Source organism: Zeugodacus cucurbitae, chromosome 6 (assembly GCF_028554725.1).
Source record: "Zeugodacus cucurbitae isolate PBARC_wt_2022May chromosome 6, idZeuCucr1.2, whole genome shotgun sequence".
NCBI classification, from domain to species: Eukaryota; Metazoa; Arthropoda; class Insecta; order Diptera; family Tephritidae; genus Zeugodacus; species Zeugodacus cucurbitae.
Window position 1 is genome coordinate 1,514,406 of NC_071671.1, and position 16,102 is coordinate 1,530,507.

General features: G+C 41.4%; 5 protein-coding genes across 5 annotated transcripts; 4 read left to right on the forward strand and 1 right to left on the reverse strand.

Annotated features, from left to right (window-relative positions):
• Window positions 1-1,057: 1,057 nt before the first annotated feature.
• Window positions 1,058-3,477, forward strand: LOC105213340 (maltase A1). The gene is made up of 5 exons (XM_011186073.3): window positions 1,058-1,255; window positions 1,317-2,356; window positions 2,417-2,760; window positions 2,819-2,962; window positions 3,032-3,477. The coding sequence occupies exons 1-5, from the start codon at window positions 1,105-1,107 to the stop codon at window positions 3,105-3,107; spliced, it is 1,755 nt and encodes a 584-aa protein (XP_011184375.2). The 5' UTR covers window positions 1,058-1,104; the 3' UTR covers window positions 3,108-3,477.
• A 656-nt stretch (window positions 3,478-4,133) lies between these two features.
• LOC105213334 (maltase A2) lies at window positions 4,134-6,308 on the forward strand. The gene is made up of 5 exons (XM_011186066.3): window positions 4,134-5,042; window positions 5,100-5,406; window positions 5,468-5,784; window positions 5,847-5,975; window positions 6,040-6,308. The coding sequence occupies exons 1-5, from the start codon at window positions 4,165-4,167 to the stop codon at window positions 6,119-6,121; spliced, it is 1,713 nt and encodes a 570-aa protein (XP_011184368.2). The 5' UTR covers window positions 4,134-4,164; the 3' UTR covers window positions 6,122-6,308.
• A 445-nt stretch (window positions 6,309-6,753) lies between these two features.
• Window positions 6,754-8,943, reverse strand: LOC105213335 (maltase A3). The gene is made up of 6 exons (XM_011186067.3): window positions 8,740-8,943; window positions 8,228-8,682; window positions 7,712-8,164; window positions 7,193-7,644; window positions 6,979-7,122; window positions 6,754-6,920 (listed from the first exon to the last, which is right to left on the reverse strand). Exons 1-6 carry the CDS (start codon window positions 8,894-8,896, stop codon window positions 6,854-6,856), a joined length of 1,728 nt encoding a protein of 575 aa, XP_011184369.2. The 5' UTR covers window positions 8,897-8,943; the 3' UTR covers window positions 6,754-6,853.
• A 1,661-nt stretch (window positions 8,944-10,604) lies between these two features.
• LOC105213336 (maltase A2) lies at window positions 10,605-13,548 on the forward strand. Its single transcript, XM_011186069.3, has 5 exons — window positions 10,605-11,133; window positions 11,195-11,571; window positions 11,630-11,936; window positions 12,005-12,450; window positions 12,513-13,548. The coding sequence occupies exons 1-5, from the start codon at window positions 10,615-10,617 to the stop codon at window positions 12,583-12,585; spliced, it is 1,722 nt and encodes a 573-aa protein (XP_011184371.2). The 5' UTR covers window positions 10,605-10,614; the 3' UTR covers window positions 12,586-13,548.
• Window positions 13,503-15,970, forward strand: LOC105213337 (maltase A3). Its single transcript, XM_011186070.3, has 6 exons — window positions 13,503-13,741; window positions 13,829-14,289; window positions 14,353-14,805; window positions 14,866-15,317; window positions 15,395-15,538; window positions 15,611-15,970. Exons 1-6 carry the CDS (start codon window positions 13,513-13,515, stop codon window positions 15,735-15,737), a joined length of 1,866 nt encoding a protein of 621 aa, XP_011184372.2. The 5' UTR covers window positions 13,503-13,512; the 3' UTR covers window positions 15,738-15,970.
• The last annotated feature ends 132 nt before the right edge of the window (window positions 15,971-16,102 follow it).

The following is a 16,102-nucleotide window of genomic DNA, read 5'->3' on the forward strand; positions in this document are numbered from 1 at the left end:
GTATGTGAAACACTTTCGAGCAGCGCGTAATGTCACCTGCAAAGAAAGTGCTGATCATTTGGTTCACATGAGATTGACTTTAAGTGGCTGGAAGCTTTTATTTTGCAATATTTTGAATTACGCTGACGTCGCTCTCTCTGATTTAATGAACAGTTGCCGATTCTACATTGTCAAAACAGCACTTGACTTCGAGTTGGTCGACTCTCAAGTTTGCTTTTAATTTGCTTTGCGTTTAGTAGAAAGAAGCAGCAATTGTTTGCGGAATTTTTCAGCACTCACATGAGTCTTTAGAATACACTCAAAAGAATCCTCGTATGATAACATAGTTCTGGACAGAAGGGAAATTGCAAACTAAAATGATAAGGAATCTTATCGAATATTATGACAGCAAACACTTAGAGTGGTATTAAATAACTATAGTATTATGTTTGTGAAGATAGGCTACCGATTCTTACCTTTCAACCTCCCACGCAGTCTTTTAATCATTATCTAAATCTCAGTTTTTTTTTCAATTTGGATCATAGAATTAATAATACTTTTGAAGAATTTCATATTTTTTGTTTCTAAAGTCACACTATGTGTCCAATGTCAAGAATGTAAAAAAATTTTAGACAGCAGCTCGATAGTCATAATTTTTGTTTACAGTGAAAGCTATTGAGGCTTTGTGTTTTGTTTAGTCTTTCCAGTAAATATTTGTAGAAATCGATGAAAATGAGCACTAAAGTAATCAATCAACAAGCAATAAACTACGACTATGTTGGACTGAAAGAATATTGAAATTATAAAACTTTAGACCCTACTCATCAACATCGTAGTGTTATGAAAAGTAAACAAACAATATCGAAACGTTTATGCAGCTGTTCGAAAAACAAAAGAAAATCAATATTTTTCAAAAACATGCTGTAACTTCTAGAAAAAAACGTTAATAAAGCCCATTTAGCTTGACAAAGTAACACTCACAATAGCTTCGCCTCATCTCGCCTACTACCTGAATCTATTATCCCATCGTAAAAACAGTCAACATGTGGTCCACTGGGGCCTATAAATTGCGCTCGAACGACGGTTCTTGTCAGTAGTAGCTCAGTACTTCCTGTTAACGTAATTATGGGTAAACTCATCGGAATCTTTCTAATAGCTTTCGCGCTGTGCCACCTCGGTCACAGCGAGCCCGACTGGTGGGAGAATGGTAATTTTTATCAGGTTTATCCGCGTTCCTTCAAGGACAGCAATGGTGACGGTATCGGCGATTTGAACGGTAAGCCAAGTACTTATCGCCCTGAATACATTACCTTGCTCATTTTTCCCCCGCTATACAGGCATACTCGAAAAATTGGAGTACCTACAGGATATTGGCATGAATGGTGTTTGGCTCTCGCCGATCTTCCAATCACCAATGGCTGATTTCGGTTATGATATTTCGGATTACACAAAAGTACAACCGGAGTATGGTACAACGGAAGATTTGCTGGCTTTAATCGAAAAAGCGCACAGTCTAGGCTTGCATCTCATTTTGGACTTTGTGCCGAATCACACTAGTGACGAGCATGAGTGGTTCCAACGCTCTATCGCCAATGATGTGTACTATCGAGATTTCTATATTTGGCACGATGGTGTGCTCAATGCTACGACGGGTGAACGTCAGCCACCAAGCAATTGGATTTCGCAATTCCGCTACTCCGCTTGGGAGTGGAATGAGCAGCGTCAACAGTATTATCTGCATCAATTTGGCGTTAAACAGCCGGACTTGAACTATCGCAATCCAAATGTTGTAGAAGAGATGAAGAATGTGCTTAGATTTTGGCTGGAGCGTGGCATTGATGGCTTCCGCATCGACGCTGTGCCATTCCTGTTCGAGGCGGATATTGATCCTGCAACTGGCACCTACCCCGATGAGCCTGTTATCGCCGATACCAGCTCTTGCTCCGACCCAGATGATTATTGCTACTTGAATCACATTTACACCAACTCGCTGCCAGAGATTTTCGATATAGTCTATCAGTGGCGTGAGGTCGTCGATCAGTGGAAGCGTGACTATGATACCGACACTAAAGTGCTACTCACTGAGGCCTATACCAGTTTTGAGAATCTAATGCTCATGTATGGCGATGGCGTGCATAACGGCTCACATATACCCTTCAATTTCGAGATGATGGCCGAGCTGAACAACAAGAGTACGGCTGCCGACTATGATTACTATGCACGTCATTGGTTGGATAACATGCCTGAAGGCGTCTATGCCAACTGGGTGCTGGGCAACCACGACAATCCGCGGTTGGCCTCGCGTTTCGGTGCACAACGCGCTGATCTAATGAACATCTTTTTGCAAACTCTGCCGGGCATTGCGGTCACCTACAACGTAAGTGCTTAAATTTAGTCATATAATATTGAACACTAGGTGATATGTGTGTCTTTTTAGGGAGAGGAATATGGCTTGGAAGACGGTTATGTGTCCTGGGAGGATAGCGTCGATCCGCAGGCTTGCAATGCTGACCCCACCACATACCAGAAATATTCACGCGACCCCGAGCGCACGCCCTTCCTGTGGGACAACTCGAAAAATGCCGGTTTCAGTACTGCAGATCACACCTGGTTACCTGTGGGCCAGCCATACGAGTCAAACAATGTGGAGGCACAGCAGGCAGCTGAGAATAGTCATCTAAAGATTTTCAAAAAACTAACGGCACTAAGGAAATCCGAACCGGCTTTCAACGACGGTGATTACGAATCGGTTTTCGGAGACAATTGGCTCAGCTACAGAAGGTGAGTAACGGTGGGTAGTTTATTAGTAGTAAAACTTTAATTTTACTATTATATTTAGGAGTGCTTCTACTGGCGATGCATATTACATAATTCTAAATATTGGAGATAGTAACGTGACTATAAACTACAATGAATTGTATAACGATGTTGGCAGCAAGCTGGAAGTTGTTGTCAGTTCACTGCAGTCTGGCTTAGAGAATGGGTGAGAGAGTCTCTACACTTACTGTTGTCAGCTGTTTATAACGTTAACGTTATATTTGTCTTTTCGCAGCCAACAAGTGGACGCCGATTCGTTTGAGGCGAAACCATATAACGGCTATGTGCTTCGTTCGATCAATGAGGCTTAGAAGACTTAGGTCTTAAATCTGGCTTTGTTAAGTGCGCTGATTTGTAACCATAAAGAATAAAAATATATAGAATAATATTATAAAAATAATGCATTACAAAATCGAAGTTTATAATTTCACTTTTTTGTTCTGAGGTCCGAATTACCAGCTCTAGCCTACTAAAGCTATCTTTTTCGTAAAACAGTTCGTTATTAGATGATTTTAAAACATAATACATTCAATTCTGGAATGTTTTCGCCCAGAAGAAAATCAGTTTACTTATATTTGAAGAAGCAACTACTCATGGAAACCTCATATCGTGGAACTTTGTGAGTAACTACTTCATTCATAGCGAGTTCAAGTGCAAAATAAACACAAAATATAGTTTCTATTGGTTGTTTATTTATTTTCTGCATGTACGATAATTAATATTATATTTTGAATGCCAATCACAGTGTAAACAGCAATGACAAGTGTAATTACACTCCAATGGTAAAGGGAAATTCGGGAAGAATATTCTTCTTATGGATCATACTCGCAATAGAATCTGAAGATTTGTGTTGCCTAAATTTAGGCGCATATGCGTGAAATTCTCTAGTAATCACACTTTACATATCAGCATTTTAAGCATCTTCAACTATACCGGTCTCTAATAATTAGGCCAATACTTATTGAAACTTGTCGACACTAGCAAGGATTTCGCTGATCATTTCTATAAAGTATCAAGATTAGTAAGATTTTTGGACTTTACATACCGTAGATATGTATTTTTGCTCATATCTAGTAAGATTGCATTATCGTATCCAATCGTAAGGCACTTCAGTCGTAAAGACTATGTGAGTTATAAGTTGTACAATGCTCGAGTATTAATCTCTATATTAGGTAATTAATGACAGCACAATCAATCAATAAATTCCACAAGTCTGTATATGAGAACTGTGTCGCCCCACACAATGCGCTTTGCATAATAATATTTTCGATTAACGGTCATAAATGCGATAACGCTCCCTTATCAGCCACTATCTGCAGCGCTTAAAATCTTAGCTTATTGTCGTGGCCCCAAGCAGTTAGCTTCGAGATGTTGTCGCGGCTGTTACCGTTTTGCGCGTCGCTGTTGCTTGTTTGCGGCAACTGCCTGGCTGCCAGCAGTGTTGATTGGTGGGAGGCCGCCACGCTCTACCAGATTTATCCGCGCTCTTTTATGGACAGCGATGGCGATGGTGTGGGCGACTTGAATGGCATTACCTCGCGACTGGAATATCTCAAAGAAATCGGCGTAACAGCCACTTGGTTGTCACCCATATTCGAGTCACCAATGGCTGATTTTGGTTACGACATTTCGAATTTCACAAAAATCGATCCGAGTTTCGGTACGTTGGCCGATTTCGATGCGTTGATAGCGAAGGCGCATAAGTTGGGTGTGAAGATTATTTTGGACTTTGTGCCCAACCATTCGAGCGATGAGTGTGAGTGGTTTCAGAAGTCGATACGTCGTGAAGGTGGCTACGATGACTTTTATATTTGGGAGGATGGCAAGCTCGATCCGGAGACTGGTGAGCGCGTGCCGCCCAGCAATTGGGTGAGTGTGTTTAGCGGACCGATGTGGACTTGGAACGAGCAACGTCAGCAGTATTATCTGCATCAATTTTTGCCAAAACAACCAGATCTCAACTTCAGCAATCCAATGGTGCGTGAGCATATGCAGGAGGTGTTGAAATTTTGGGTCGATCGTGGTGCGGACGGCTTTCGCATAGACGCGGTGCCACATATTGGTGAAAAACGTTTCGCAAATGGCAGCTATCCCGACGAACCGTTGAGCGGCTGGAGTGATGATCCGAATAGTTACAATTACCACGATCATATCTACACGAAAGATCAACCGCTAACGCTTGAGGTTGTGTACGAATGGCGCGAGTTCTTGGATGAATACAAGCGTCAACATGGGCGCGATACCATGTGAGTATTCTTTAAAGCTTTTATTATCTTTAACAAACAAACATTACTCTTTTTCAGCGTTCTCATTGCCGAAGCCTACTCATCCGTCGAAGTGTTGAGCGACTATATCAATAATGGCACCCACATGGGCACCCAAATGCCCATGAACTTCAATTTGATGTCGATCAATGGTTATTCAACCGCGAAAAACATTGAAGACTCTGTAAAAGGTTGGATGGATAATATATGGAAAAAGCATCAATCAGCCAATTGGGTGGTGGGCAATCATGACAACGACCGACTAGCAACACGCATGGGTCAGCATAAGGTGGATGTAATGACTATGCTGGTGCATGCGCTGCCCGGCACTTCGGTCACATATTACGTAAGCGCCGCTTATAGTTTCTTAAATCTTTCTTAATTAAATTGTTTAAATTCACTGGCAGGGTGAAGAAATTGGCATGTCCAACGTGGCTACTGAATGCACTCCGATCTCCTGTGAAGACCGCGATCCCGAGCGTACGCCAATGCAATGGGACACTTCGGTTCATGCTGGTTTTAGCACGGGTCCTACTACTTGGCTGCCTGTGTCTCCCAGCTACAAACGCTACAATGTGGCCACCGAACGCGGCGTGGCACGAAGCACTCTGCAAATCTTTAAAGGAATGACGCAGCTGAAGCAAACACCCGCTTTCAAGGCTTTCAAAAACGAAGGTGGTTTCTCCTACGGCGCAGTTTCGGAGCAAGTCTTTCAAGTTGTGCGGTAATTACTGAGATTTATGAGGATTTATGAAGTCGTATAGCTTTACAAATATTTATTTGCAGTACCGCTTTGGCGGGCGAGGAATATCGCATACTCATAAATATGGGCAACAAAATCGAATATGTGCACGATTTGGCGAAGAAGACGATGGAATATGTGCTACTCAGTCCACATTCACCACACAGTTTTGGGTAAGTGTGCTCATGAGTTTACAGTCTCCAGCTTTCTAAGCATTTTCTGGTTTTGCCTTAATAGCGAAAAGGTGGATTTGAGCAAGCGTATATATTTGATGCCATATGAGGCCGTTGTTCTGCGCGGTTCAGCCGGAAGGGATTGAACCAATACTGCCAAAGAGATACCTGGAGTTCGTGGACTATTTTTAAGGAAGTATTGTTGTATTATTTGAGAACCTTCGATAAGATATTTTCGACTTCGAGAAGGGAACCCTTTTTATATTTTAAAAGTATATTTGGTGCTTATAATTTATTGTCAAAGATTAGAAAATAATAAAATTCTTAACTTTATTTCTTCGATTTGTCTTTTTTTATACCAGGATGAGATTTCAGATAATTTCAGAGATTTGACGGCCTTGAACTTCTTTTAATTAAAAGAAACACGGGCTTCCTTTGCCGTTATAAGATTATATACCCTAAAAAAAAAGTTTTAATTTTTAATGGGTATTAAAAAACTTATTCATGTAAACAATGAACTCAACGAATGGCTAGATTCGATAAGAAAATTTGATAAGAAAAATTTACGTACACTTGACGTATATCCTCTTCAAGAGACTTGCGTCCAGATTACTAAATACGGAACTGTAATCTCGATTGTTTCAGCACTTATCTCCTAAACACTTGAGTTGTACTGCAAAAGTATTTAGTATGACAAGTCATGGCGTTGGTGGACCGCTACCCAAGCAGCATATTTCCTACAGTGTAACTTTTAAATAAATGAGAATAATTGGAAGAATTCTGGTTACAAAAAATGTATTTATTTATCAGTCGTATATAAATGTTTAATAAAAAATAATAGATAAAAGCTTAAACTAATTATAGCTATGTAGAAAGTATCAGACTGTGATGAGTACAATTGCTTCCTTAGGCATCAATACAACGGTGTCTGCATGGACCTTATCCCTAGAGAGTAAATATACGCGTTAAAAAATGTCTCAAATCTGTACAAGTTGCTACTCACCCCTTGCGTCTGATGCTCTTGCCAGTCACCAACACGTACTCCAATTCCGGCGTGAGATCACTGAAAGCGGCATTCAAGTTGATCGTCTCTACATCGTCCTGCAGATTTAGGAGAACCACGTAGGTGCGCTGGCCAGTTAAAAAGCTGAAAACGAAAATCATAAAGCGTTCAATTAATAATTACCACATAAGCTTCTTTTGACGTTCTCACTTACCGTTTAATGCCTAGAACATTTTGACTGATCGGTTTTACTTCGGCTTCGCCTTCGCGCATTGTCCTCGTTGCACGCAAAAGTTGCAATTGTTTGTAGATATTCAGGTGACTGTTTGCAATGCCGCGTTCACGTTTAACATTCACCAGCTTGAAATCATCTGCCACGGGCAACCAGGTCTTATCGCCGTCGGTGAAACCGGCCTTGTGTCCGTCATTCCACTGGAAAGGTGTGCGCACGGGGTCGCGAGTGAGACGTTCGTACTCATCGGGGTTCGATTGGCAACCTTGTGGATCAACAGTTTCCTCCCAGGAAATCCAGACGTCCGTCATACCAATCTCCTCACCCTGATAGGTGACACTAATGCCAGGTAGGGTCTTCAGTAACACATTAATCAAGTCCATGCGATCTTTGCCTAAACGTGTGCCAATGCGTGACTGATCATGGTTGCCAAGCTGTTGAAAGTAAAGTGTTGAAAAATGTGTAGCTGCTTGGGGCAGAGATTCAATTTTGTTTACTTACCACCCAATTTGCTACGCGTCCAGCAGGCATCTTGTCCAACCAGTTGTGTATTAACTTCGAGTAATCGTAGGCATTCGAATTTTTGTTCACATTGCTGATAAGCTCAAAATTGAAGGGTATTTGTGCACCCTCTGCGGTGCCATTACCATAATACAGCATGAGTGTGTCGAGCGGCGAATAAGCCTCCGAGAGGAGTACGTGTTCATCACCACCTAGTTCCTCGTCCAGTTCTTTCAGCACCTGACGCAGTTCGTAGACAACATCGAGCGTGCCAGGCTGGTTGGTGGTGTAGATGTGTTTTAGGTACTCGTAGTCTTCAGGATCGTTCACATTGGGGTTACGTGGTTCATCAGGCCAATTGCCCTCAGCGTCGGCGGCCACTTCGTAGATATGTGGCACGGCGTCAATACGAAAACCGGCAACACCTTTGCGCACCCAATAACGCAGCACGTCCTACATCAATTGTGGAATTTATTCATTGGCTATAAACAAATGTTTGTTTCTAATTGTACGTACCTTCATGGCTTCGCGCACTTTTGGATTGTTGTAATTAAGATCGGGTTGTTTGGCGTGAAATTGATGCAGATAATATGCCTGCCGCTCTTCATTCCACGTCCACATGGAGCCGCGGAAAACACTAATCCAGTTCGTTGGTGGCACACGCGAATTATTTTTACCCGGATGCCAAATATAGAAGTCCCGATACTCCGGATCGTTCTGCACTGACTTAATAAACCACTCACATTCATCACTCGTGTGATTTGGCACAAAGTCCAATATGATTTTCACTCCAATCTCTTTCGCTTTTGCCAAGAGCGCTTCGAAATCCTCCAGTGTGCCGAACATCGGATCGATTTCCGTGAAGTTGGCGACATCGTAACCGAAATCTGCCATCGGCGAAGTGAATACTGGCGAAAGCCAGGTGGCATCGATACCGATCTCCTTTAGATAGGGCAGTTGTTGCATAATACCTATATTTAAAAAATTATTTTCTCTTGATCTCATTTCCGTTTGGCACAGTTACTCACCCTTTATATCACCAATGCCATCACCATCGCTGTCCTTGAATGAACGCGGATATATTTGGTAGAACGAGGCGGTCTTCCACCAGGCCTTACTATCTGCTGCGTCTGTCACGGCGATTATTACCGCCAGGACAGCTAAAAATCTTAGAAAAGTCCACATGATTTCGTTCAATTACTTTCGCGAACCAACTCTTGGCCCGAGACGATACGTTTGTGCTTTTATACCACTGATCCAAATACTATTATCGCCGTTCGATAAGGGTCATATAAAACCGCAAAAAAATTTGACATAATTTATTGCCAGTCAAAAGTATATAAAGTTTACGATGGGCCCTGTAGTGCGTGTTGTGGTGGTCCCGGTCTTTTGGCTCTATGGGAGGTGCATATTTTCGCCGAAAACTGTTATCGCCAGCATAATTTACGTATTTGAAGTGGTCGAGATAAGTCGAAAGCCGATATGCATGAAGCTCTCTTCATGTTGTCTCGAAAATATGTACCAAATGTGATAAAGCGCACAAGTGGTCAGATTGTGGAAATGATTAGTGTTTTGTTTGTTTTCTTTAAATAACTGAAGTGCCAATAAATTTCGGCCATGTGAAGAATGTTGTTTTTCTTCTACTTGTGTGGGTGTTATTACCGTTTTACCTATATAGCTATGCTCAAAGTTTAAGTGCTCAATTCAGTGTCAACAGTGTTGACAACGTTAAATTTGAATTGACTTGGGTAATTATTATTATATTTGGTCACACTTTATGAGGTTAACTTCTAGATTTTCAGTTTATATCATGTGCATGCATCGTGAAAAGCAGATAGGAAGCGCAATAACAGTGCAATAACAGTGCAATAACGAGCTCTGTTTTATGGCGCCAGTAGCGATCTTGATAAAGTCGATTTGCCGGGATCATTGCATTTTCACGTGTTTTCTGCTATCAATATGAAGACTTAATAATGTCAAAGAAATATGATGAATTGTGTTTACTAATAAGAAATAATCCAATAGCTAATATTATCCCCTTATCCTGTATGAAACAGAAAAGGAAAAGTATTCCGCGACTTCTGTTCTGCTTATGAATCATCCCCAATGTTCTATGCGAAGTTATGATTTTTTGTTTGTTTGTAATATGAGAGACGATCGATAAGTCCTCTTGCATTGAGTTACAACGTAAGCAGACGTAAGTTCACAGTAGTCCTTCCATATCTGATCTCTGAACGACTCTGAAGAAAATCGAAACGGAAGAAGATAATACGTGAAATAAATAAAATATTTATCCATTGTGGCATAATTTTTCAAAAGAAAATGTTTTGGATTTCATAGAGATAGATAGAGAGAGATAGAGAGGCCTAATAAGTTTTTTGATTCCTATAAGAATGGTAGTTGCTTTTGTGGAACAAGATAACTCAGTATTTTGGTATGGTTAGGCAGCGACGATCTCTTATATTGTACGATCGTTCTGAAAAAATTGAGAGTGTACAATTCTATATCAGTCGATAAGTCTACACTTTCGGACGAGAGAGAGTATATTTATTTGAAGTGGTATAGATCTTATTTTGAAATCATACCAGTATACCAGCACAATACTATTTAGACTTGATAATAGCGTATTATATTTGTAATTTATTTATATTTCTAAATATAGAGTTCTTGGTATCAGATAGCAATGCTAAAAACCCCACATATACTAAACCACAATTAATTTCAAATTATCTCATACGTGAACAGATATATCTAGTATCGGCCATACAGCCTACGTAAGACGGACAATGCCGAATTCGACCATTTGATAAGCTCTGACGTCTAATCTGGGTTTTCAATATTCAAACACCTGAGTTTTCTGTAATTATCTACCGGTATAAATAGTAGTTAGCACATTAGTTGGCATGTTAGTGTTTATCGAAATGTCGTCTAGTTTACTACCGTTATTAACAGCTGTGATTCTTTGCGCTTTGGGCTCTGCTGCTGCCAACACAGTCGATTGGTGGGAGTCCGCTACGCTCTATCAGATATATCCGCGCTCTTTTATGGACAGTAATGGAGATGGTATCGGCGATTTGAATGGCATCACCTCACGGCTGGCGTATCTTAAGGAAATCGGCGTGACAGCGACATGGATTTCGCCCATTTTTGATTCACCAATGGCTGATAATGGTTATGACGTCGCGAACTTTACGAAGATTTATCCGGTTTTCGGCACGATGGAGGATTTTGACAACATGTTGGTTAAGGCGCATGAATTGGGATTGAAAATAATTTTAGACTTTGTGCCCAATCATTCGAGCGATGAGTGTGAGTGGTTTCAGAAGTCGATACGTCGCGAAGATGGCTACGATGATTTCTATGTGTGGAATGATGGAAAAATCGATCCAGAGACCGGCGAGCATTTACTACCAAACAATTGGGTTAGTACGCAGTATAAGTTGTAAATAACTTAAACTTATTATTCTCTATAACATTTTATAGAACTCGGTTTTTGATGGCCCTGCATGGACCTGGGTTGAAGAGCGTCAACAGTACTATTTGCACCAGTTTCTCGCCAAGCAACCGGATTTGAACTACACTAACCCCTTGGTGCGTAAGCGTATGAAGGAAATGATGGGATTTTGGCTCGACCGTGGCGTCGACGGCTTTCGCATAGACGCCACGCCCTTTTTAATTGAAAAACGCTTCGAAAATGGCACATATCCAGATGAGCCACTCAGCGGCATAACTAATGACTCAACCAGCTATGATTATTACAGCCACATTTACACAAAGGATCAATATGAGAATAACGAAATCATATACGAATGGCGCGAATATCTGGAAGAATATCAGAGACTTAATGGCGGTGATACGAGGTAGGACCTGAATTGTTTATAATATACAACTTAAACAATGCAATTTTCCACTTTTCAGAGCCATGATTATCGAGGCATATTCCCCTGTCGATGTTTTGAGTGGTTATATCTCGAATGGCACCCATGTCGGTGGTCAGATGCCAATGAATTTCAATTTCGTTAACCTTAACGAAAACTCCACGGCTTTGGAGATTGAAACATTTGCCAATGCTTGGATGGATGTTATATGGACTCAACACAATATTGCCAATTGGGTGGCGAGCAATCATGACAACAGTCGCTTAGCATCACGTATGGGCCGAAATAAAGTGGATATAATGACAATGATATTACATGCATTGCCCGGCACATCGGTTACCTATTACGTAAGTGATCACTGCAATATAACAGTAAGTTCCGCTATAATATTGCGTTGACTATCAAATGTGTTAAGGGCGAAGAGATTGGCATGCCTGATGGAGAGCCCGAATGCACCGAAATCTCATGCGACTTCCGTGATCCCGAACGTACACCGATGCAGTGGAACACATTGAAAAATGCCGGCTTCAGCGCGGGCAATTCAACTTGGCTGCCCGTCAATTCCAACTACAAATACTTGAATGTACAAACTCAACGGGGTATCGCGCGTAGCAGCTTGCAGATATTCAAGGGCATGACAGCGATTAAGAAAACGGCTGCTTTCAAGGCATTCAAGGAGGAGGACGGTTTCTCTTATGGCGCTTTGTCAGCGCAAGTTTTCCAGGTTGTGAGAACCGCGGTCGATCATGAAGAATATCGTGTGCTGGCTAATTTAGGCAAACAGATCGAGCACTTTGATGGTTTGACTTACAAAACTATGGAGTATGTCTTGCTTAATTCTCATTCACCACACAGATATGGGTAAGTTCTTTTTGGTAGTCGTGAATGCTTCTTATTTAAGACTGTTTATTTTTTTTTTGCAGCGACAAGATTGATTTGAGTGGAAGAATATATTTGATGCCGTACGAGGCGGTTGTTCTACGCTGGTCGGGATGAAAGCTTCGCTTGTGAAATAAGAAATAGGAATTTGTATAAGAGTAACTGTAAATAAATAAATACTAAGTCGTATTAACAAAAGTGATTTGTATTGTTTAAGAAAATGCCACTCAAATGACCTTCAGCCAAAAAACCGCATAAGCCATCTACATTTTAGTTCGAAATCTCAAACCCGACAATTGTAGTTGGCAACTCCAATTACTCTCTTCTTCTTCGTCACTCATCTCTTTTATCGACTTCTCTTAAACTCTGAGTTCTCTTGACACTACCAAATTCTGACTCATTTCGCATATTTAATAATAAAGTCTTCCACAATGGTACCGGCATTTGCATATGGTTTGAACGAGGGCACTGCCAGAAGCTGATAATCTGCTGAACTTTTGCGGAGACTGCTACGGCTGATGGAGCGTACAGGAAACAACCCATGAAGCCCTACAAGTAGTGATCGCTTGCGTTATCAATGTATTCACTTGAGAATAACAAAGCAATCAACATGCCGAAACAACAAACGCAGATAAGCTTGTAAGAACAAAGTCAGATCGCATATTATTTGTTTATTTGCCAATAAGCGATCAGCGGAGAGTCCATAAGTTAAGTAAATGAAAATGATTCAGCTATAAATAAAAATAAAATGAAGAGAGAGAAACTATAAATAAAGCGCTCTCAGCCCCTTTATAACAGAGTGTGATATGAGCGCACTGAAGCGTTAATCGCTCATCGCTTGCTTCTTCTACTTTAACCAGCCCACCTGAACATTGAATTTTGCCGTTGCATCAGTTCGCTTGGAGTACTCGATCGTGTATCATTTTGGAGAGCGCGGTTCACAAGAGTATAGAGAAGCTGGTTCACATTAAAATAAGTGAAGTTCATTTTTAAACTGGAAGACAATCTATTAACACTAAAGTAGCGACAGAAAGTTTAGTCAAAATGTCGCTGCGGCGTCTATTATTGTTTTTATTAGTGTCAATTTGTGGTGGCGTCGCCATTGTGAGCGCTGGCGGCTTTCCAAATTATCATGCGCATTTTGATTTTATCGGGTGGGATAAGCATAGCACTGCGAATGCGGCGCAGAAGTGGTGGCAATCGGCGGCGTTCTATCAAATCTATCCAAGGTCATTTAAAGATAGCAACGGCGACGGGGTGGGCGACCTGAAGGGTGAGTGCGTGCAGTAAGCTAACGAATTATAAGCAAATGCGCAAAAATTTAGAAATCGTTATGAAATTAATTGAAACTAAATTGCAGGCATCGCTGAGCAGCTGCCTTATCTAAAAGAAATCGGTATTGCGGCAACATGGCTTTCGCCCATCTTCACCTCGCCTATGGCGGACTTTGGTTACGATGTCGCCAATTTCACCGATATTGATCCAATTTTCGGTACACTCGCTGATTTCGACGCGCTGATCGCTAAATCACGTGAAGTTGGCGTGAAAATAATATTGGACTTTGTGCCGAATCATTCGAGCGATGAGCATGAATGGTTCAAAAAGTCGGCCGCAGGCGACAAGGACTTCAAAGACTATTACGTTTGGCACCCGGGTCGTCTGGTGAATGGCACGCGTCAGCCGCCAACGAATTGGATGAGTGTTTTCCGTGGCTCGGCGTGGCAGTGGCATGATACGCGAAAAGAGTATTATTTACATCAGTTTCTGAGTAAGCAGCCTGACTTGAATTATCGCAATCCGAAAGTGCGCGCTGCCATGAGTGTGAGTATGCAGATTTCTTTGTTATAACAAAATACTAAAGCTTTGTTTTGCGGTTGCTAATAGGAGGTGCTGCGGTTTTGGTTACGACGGGGCGTCGCCGGTTTTCGCATTGACGCAGTACCGTTTGCATTCGAGATAGCGCCCGATGCTAGTGGCAACTGGCCCGATGAACCACGTAATGACTGGGTTATCGATCCGGATGACTATAATTTTGTTAAGCACATCTACACCGTGGACCAACCAGAGACTTTGGACTTGGTGTATGAATGGCGACGTGTGCTGGATGAATTTCAGAAAGAAAATGGTGGCGACGAACGTGTCATGCTAACCGAAGCATATTCACCTATCGACGTCGTTATGAAGTATTATGGCAATGATACGGCAGAGGGCGCGCAGATACCTTTTAATTTTCTCATGATCAACTGGCTGTCGAATGACTCAGATGCATATCACTTTGCGGAGACTGTGAATACATGGTTGAAGAGCATGCCAGTCGGACGCACAGCAAATTGGGTGGTAAGCTAATTACACCCAGATACACTAAAAATACCGTTATTAATTGGCGCTCGTTTATAGATTGGAAATCATGATCAAAATCGCGTTGGCTCTCGTCTGGGCGCCGATCGTATCGACATGTTGAACATGCTTACGAATATGCTGCCCGGTGTGAGTGTCTCATATTATGGCGAGGAGATCGGCATGACTGATGTATGGATCTCGTGGAATGATACTGTGGACCCCTCAGCTTGTCATACGAATCCGGATATATATCAAAAGTTCTCGCGTGATCCCGAGCGTACTCCGTTCCAGTGGAGTGATGCCGTTAATGCCGGTTTCAGCACTGCTAAGAAGACTTGGCTGCCTGTCTCAGATGACTACAAGACGGTGAACGTACGGCGGGAGCGCGATGACCCGCTGAGCCATTTGAATATCTACAAACAACTACACGCGTTGCGTAATGAATCCACGTTACGTCATGGAAGCGTGGAAGTGAAGGCTGTAACACAAAATGTGCTGGCCGTGAAACGGTGAGTTGAAGCGGTGGAATATAAAGGAATAAATATGCATGTTTTTTGAATGCTTATGTTTTCATTCTCTTCTTTAGCATGCTGCTCAATGATTACACATACATTTTGCTAATGAATCTATACGACGGATCGGAGGAAGTGGACTTAAAGCGCGCCTTTGATAATATACCAGATGAGTTTGAATATGTTATTGTAACGAAGAAAAGTAAAGCAAAGAGGGGGTAAATATATTAAAGAGTAACAATTTTTAATAAATCCTTATATTAATAACCGAATCTTTGTAATTTTTCCAGTGACACTCTGAAAGCGACGGGCATTCAAATATTACCAAAGGAAGCCGTTGTTTTACGTTCGTCCACCAAATTGACCACTACAGTAGGTTATTATGCTTACTACATGCCCAAAAATGAGAAACACTAGAGAGGCGCATCTGTTTCTAAAAGTCTGAATAACATCTATATATATTAATGATTTGTACTGAAAAGCTTTAGATTTTTGTATTGTAGAACAGTGCTAAGATTGTTATTAGTGCTGACTAAGCAACTATTTTCTTTATAAATATTATTTCGCAACATTGCAAGTGAATAAAAGTAGCCGCCTCATTTGCTGATAGAGTCTCTTCCTTACGTGGACAGTTATCTCTTTTAAAGTTATCTCGAGTATTTGTTTTGAAAATGGACAGCTGAGTACTAGACTCCACTCGAGCTACTGCCAGGGGCCACTTGTGAATTGTTGCGGTGAATATATGTATGACAATAGCTGACAAAAAAGACAAAACTGCACTC